General features: G+C 41.2%; 1 protein-coding gene across 1 annotated transcript; it reads left to right on the top strand.

The window, feature by feature from the left end:
• Nucleotides 1–1,050: 1,050 nt before the first annotated feature.
• LOC104244286 (uncharacterized) lies at nucleotides 1,051–1,866 on the top strand. The gene has a single exon (XM_009799675.2). The coding sequence runs from the start codon at nucleotides 1,051–1,053 to the stop codon at nucleotides 1,864–1,866; it is 816 nt and encodes a 271-aa protein (XP_009797977.2).
• Nucleotides 1,867–3,654: the final 1,788 nt, after the last annotated feature.

Raw genomic sequence — 3,654 nt, 5'->3', positions numbered from 1 at the left:
ACCCGAGAGCATTTCGGCGCCTATTGAGGAAGTTAGCATTTTGGAAGAATTTCATAAATTTTGGCTGAAGTGCATTTCAACGTTATCGATGTCCATCTGGGATTTCGGGTATGAGAATAGCTCTATATGGTGAATCTGGTATTGAGAGCACGCCTGGAAGTGGATTTGGAGGTCTGTAGGTCATTTGGAGTCGTTTGACGAAGGTTAGAAATTTGAAGGTTTTTTAGAAGTTTGACCGGAAGTGGACTTTTTGATATCGGGGACGGATTTTGATTTGGAAAGTTGGAATAGGTCCGTAATGTCAAATGTGACTTGTCTGCAAAATTTGAGGTCAATCGGACGTGTTTTGATAGGTTTCGGCATCGAATGAAAAAGTTTGAAATTCTAAAGTTCATTAAACATGGAATGGAGAGTGATTCATAAATTCAACGTTGTTTGATGTGATTTGAAGCCACGATCAGGTTTGTGTTATGTTTTGTGACGTGTTGGTATAATTGGTTGAGGTCCCGAGGGCCTCGAGTGGATTCCGGATGGCCAACGGATCGAATTGGACATTGAAGATGTGCTAAAGTAGTAGACATCTGATTCAACCGCACCTGCGAGGTTTTGGCCGCAGGTGCGGAGCCGCAGAAGTGGCCCTAGGGTCGCAGATGCAATTTTGGTGGGGAAGAGCTGAGACCGCAGATGCGGTCATCTCACCGCAGAAGCAAAATCGAACTTGCGGAAAGGGATACGCAGAAACGGAAGTGGGCAGCTGGGGATGACTGTAGAAGTGGAACATTTGTGCACCTGCGAAACTGCAGAAGCGGTCAAGTGACCGTAGGTACAAGGGCCGCTGGGCAGAAGAGGATTTTTATAAACGGACTTGGCCCATTTTTTTTTCATTTTCATTTGGTTCTGGTAACGTACATTAGGGTAATTAAGGATATTTATGATGATGCTAAGACTCGGGTGAGGACTGTGGGGGAGGTGACTCGTAGCATTTCCCTATGGTGATGGGGTTGCACCAGAGATCAGCTTTTCGCCTATTTTTATTTTCCTTGGCGATGGATGTACTGTCGCGACACATCCAAGGGGAGGTGCATTTGGTGCATGCTATTTGCCGATGATATAGCATTGATTGACGACACGCGTAGCGGATTTAACGCGAGGTTGGATATTTGGAGACAGACCTTGGAGTCTAAAGGTTTCAAACTGAGTAAAACCAAGACAGAATACTTGGAGTGCAAATTCAGTGATGGGACCCATGATGCAGATATAGAGGTTAAGCTTGATGCTCAAGTTATCCCCAAGAGAGCGAGTTATAAGTATATCGGCTCTATTATCCAGGGTAACGGGGAGATTGATGAAGATGTCGCACATCACATCGGAGCGGGATGGATGAAGTGGAGGTTTGCTTCCGGTATTTTGTGTGATAAGAATGTGCCGCTAAGACTTAAGGGTAAGTTTTATCGAGTGGTGGTTCAACCGGCTATGTTGTATGGGGCTGAGTGTTGGCCTGTCAAGAACTCCCACCTGCAGAAGATGAGAGTAGCAGAGATGAGGATGTTGAGATGGATGTGTGGGTATACCAGGAGAGATAGGATTAAGAATAAAGCTATCCGGGACAGAGTGGGAGTAGCCTCCGTAGAGAACAAGATGTGGGAGTCGAGGCTGAGATGGTTCGGACATGTTAAGAGAAGAAGAATTGATGCTCCTGTCATGAGGTGTGAGAGGTTGGCCATGGAGAGTTTGAGAAGAGGTCGAGGTAGGCCTAAGAAGTACTGCGGAGAGGTGATTAGACACGACATGGTGCTTCTTCAGCTCACTGAGGACATGACTCTTGATAGGAGGGTGTGGAGGTCGAGGATTAAGGTAGAAGGTTAGTAGGTAGTTTATATTCTTAGATTTCTATTATGTTATGTGGTTATGTTCGCCTCAGGTATTGTATTCCCTACTGCAATTATTTGGTACCACTTATTCTTTATTCCCTCCCCCCCCCCCTTTTCTTTTCTCTTCCTTCCTTGCTTTACACTTCTTCTTCGTGTCCTTCCTGAGCCGAGGGTCTATTGGAAACAGCCTCACTACCTGCATTAGGTAGGGGTAAGGTCTGCGTACAGACTATCCTCCCCAGACCCCACCTGTTGGGATCAAACTGGGTTTGTTGTTGTTGTTGTTGTTTCATTTGGTTTGGGCGATATTTGTGATATTTGTAAGTGTATTGTGGATTTAAATTGCTTAAAACATATCAAACTTGGTAATTGTATTTCTAAAAGGATTAAACTTCGTTTTCTTGACCGTTAAAGGAGAAATTTGTCTTTTCCTTGGATAATTGCTTCTTGATAAATTCTTGACTGTTTAAATGTGTTTATCTTTGTGGAACGGGGTGAACGCCTCGGCAAATTAAATAGATACATCTATGATTCGCGCTATTCGACCCTCTGGCAGTGCACAGTTTAAATTTTATGTTTGATCAAACCGTACGACCTCGTCATGATTTGCGCATGCTTGTATTGCTTGCCTTGAAATTTATAAATAATGATATTGCCTCCCTGACTTGAGATAAATTTATAAATGATGAAAATGAATTTGGAAATCTCCTATTGACATGAGGATTATTTACTTGCTTCATGATTTTTCTTAAATTCACAGCCGCTTTAATAAAATCTACGACTATTTATATTATTAATACATTACTGTTGGACCACTAGTAAGTGTCGGAGTCGACCTCTTATCACTACTTCTTTGAGATTAGACTGGATACTTACTGGGTACGCGTTATTTTCGTACCCATACTACACTTGTTGTACATTTTGTTGTACAGGCGTATGTATGTCTAGTGGCCTTGTGGGCGCAGCAGCATGGTTGATACGGGGACTTAGGTGAGCTGCATCTTATGAGACGCTCTGCAGCCAGCACAGTCTCCTTCAGAGTATTTGTACTTTTCATTCCTATCCAAATTTGTATTCCGGACAGTTATTATACTTCATTCTATTTCCTAGTAATTGCTCATGTACTTGTGACATCAGATTCTGGGGTGATTACAGGATGTTCGGTGTTGAAATTAAAAAAAATATTATTATTTATTTTGTAAAGTTCATCTGTTATCAGTAAAAAAAATGAAGGAAACTTTATGATTTCGAAGGTATAAAAAGAGAATTTAATTAGCTATTTAGTATTGGCTTGCCTAACAATGGTGTCCGGCGCCGTCACGACTTTTAATGAATTTTGGGTCGTGACAAGAAACTTGGTGAAAATTCTTTTCTCTGTTTTAGAAAACTTACGTGTAAAATTTATTTAAGCTTTTAGTCAAAATTACCCGGAGGCATAGTGGTGAGCTGCTTTCCATGCTCCGTTCTGCAGCACCCGGAGCCTCCTCTTGTTGTATTTATTATTTTCTTTCTATTCTGCTTCAGACATTAGTTGTAGGAGTTTTGTATATTCTACTAGTTGCTCGTGCACTTGTGACACCGGATTTAAGAGTTACTAGTAGATATTTATGATCTTATCTATTAATATCACCATTTCACTCGTATGTTTTATTTCATGTTTCACATCACCATGGTTAATTATTCTTGATTTCTTTTTTAAATAAAATTCATGACTTTAGAAATAAATAAAATGAATAATTAAATGGATAGTTCATCGTTGGCTTGCCTAACGACGACGTTGGGT

This window comes from Nicotiana sylvestris, chromosome 3 (assembly GCF_000393655.2).
Source record: "Nicotiana sylvestris chromosome 3, ASM39365v2, whole genome shotgun sequence".
Taxonomy (NCBI): Eukaryota; Viridiplantae; Streptophyta; class Magnoliopsida; order Solanales; family Solanaceae; genus Nicotiana; species Nicotiana sylvestris.
Note: the sequence above shows the minus strand (reverse complement) of the source record. Positions and strands in the feature narration are given on the sequence as shown.

Bases quoted from the DNA above. Each gene is read 5' to 3' on its own strand.
- LOC104244286 (XM_009799675.2), top strand. From the start codon at position 1,051: ATGTACTGTCGCGACACATCCAAGGGGAGGTGCATTTGGTGCATGCTA.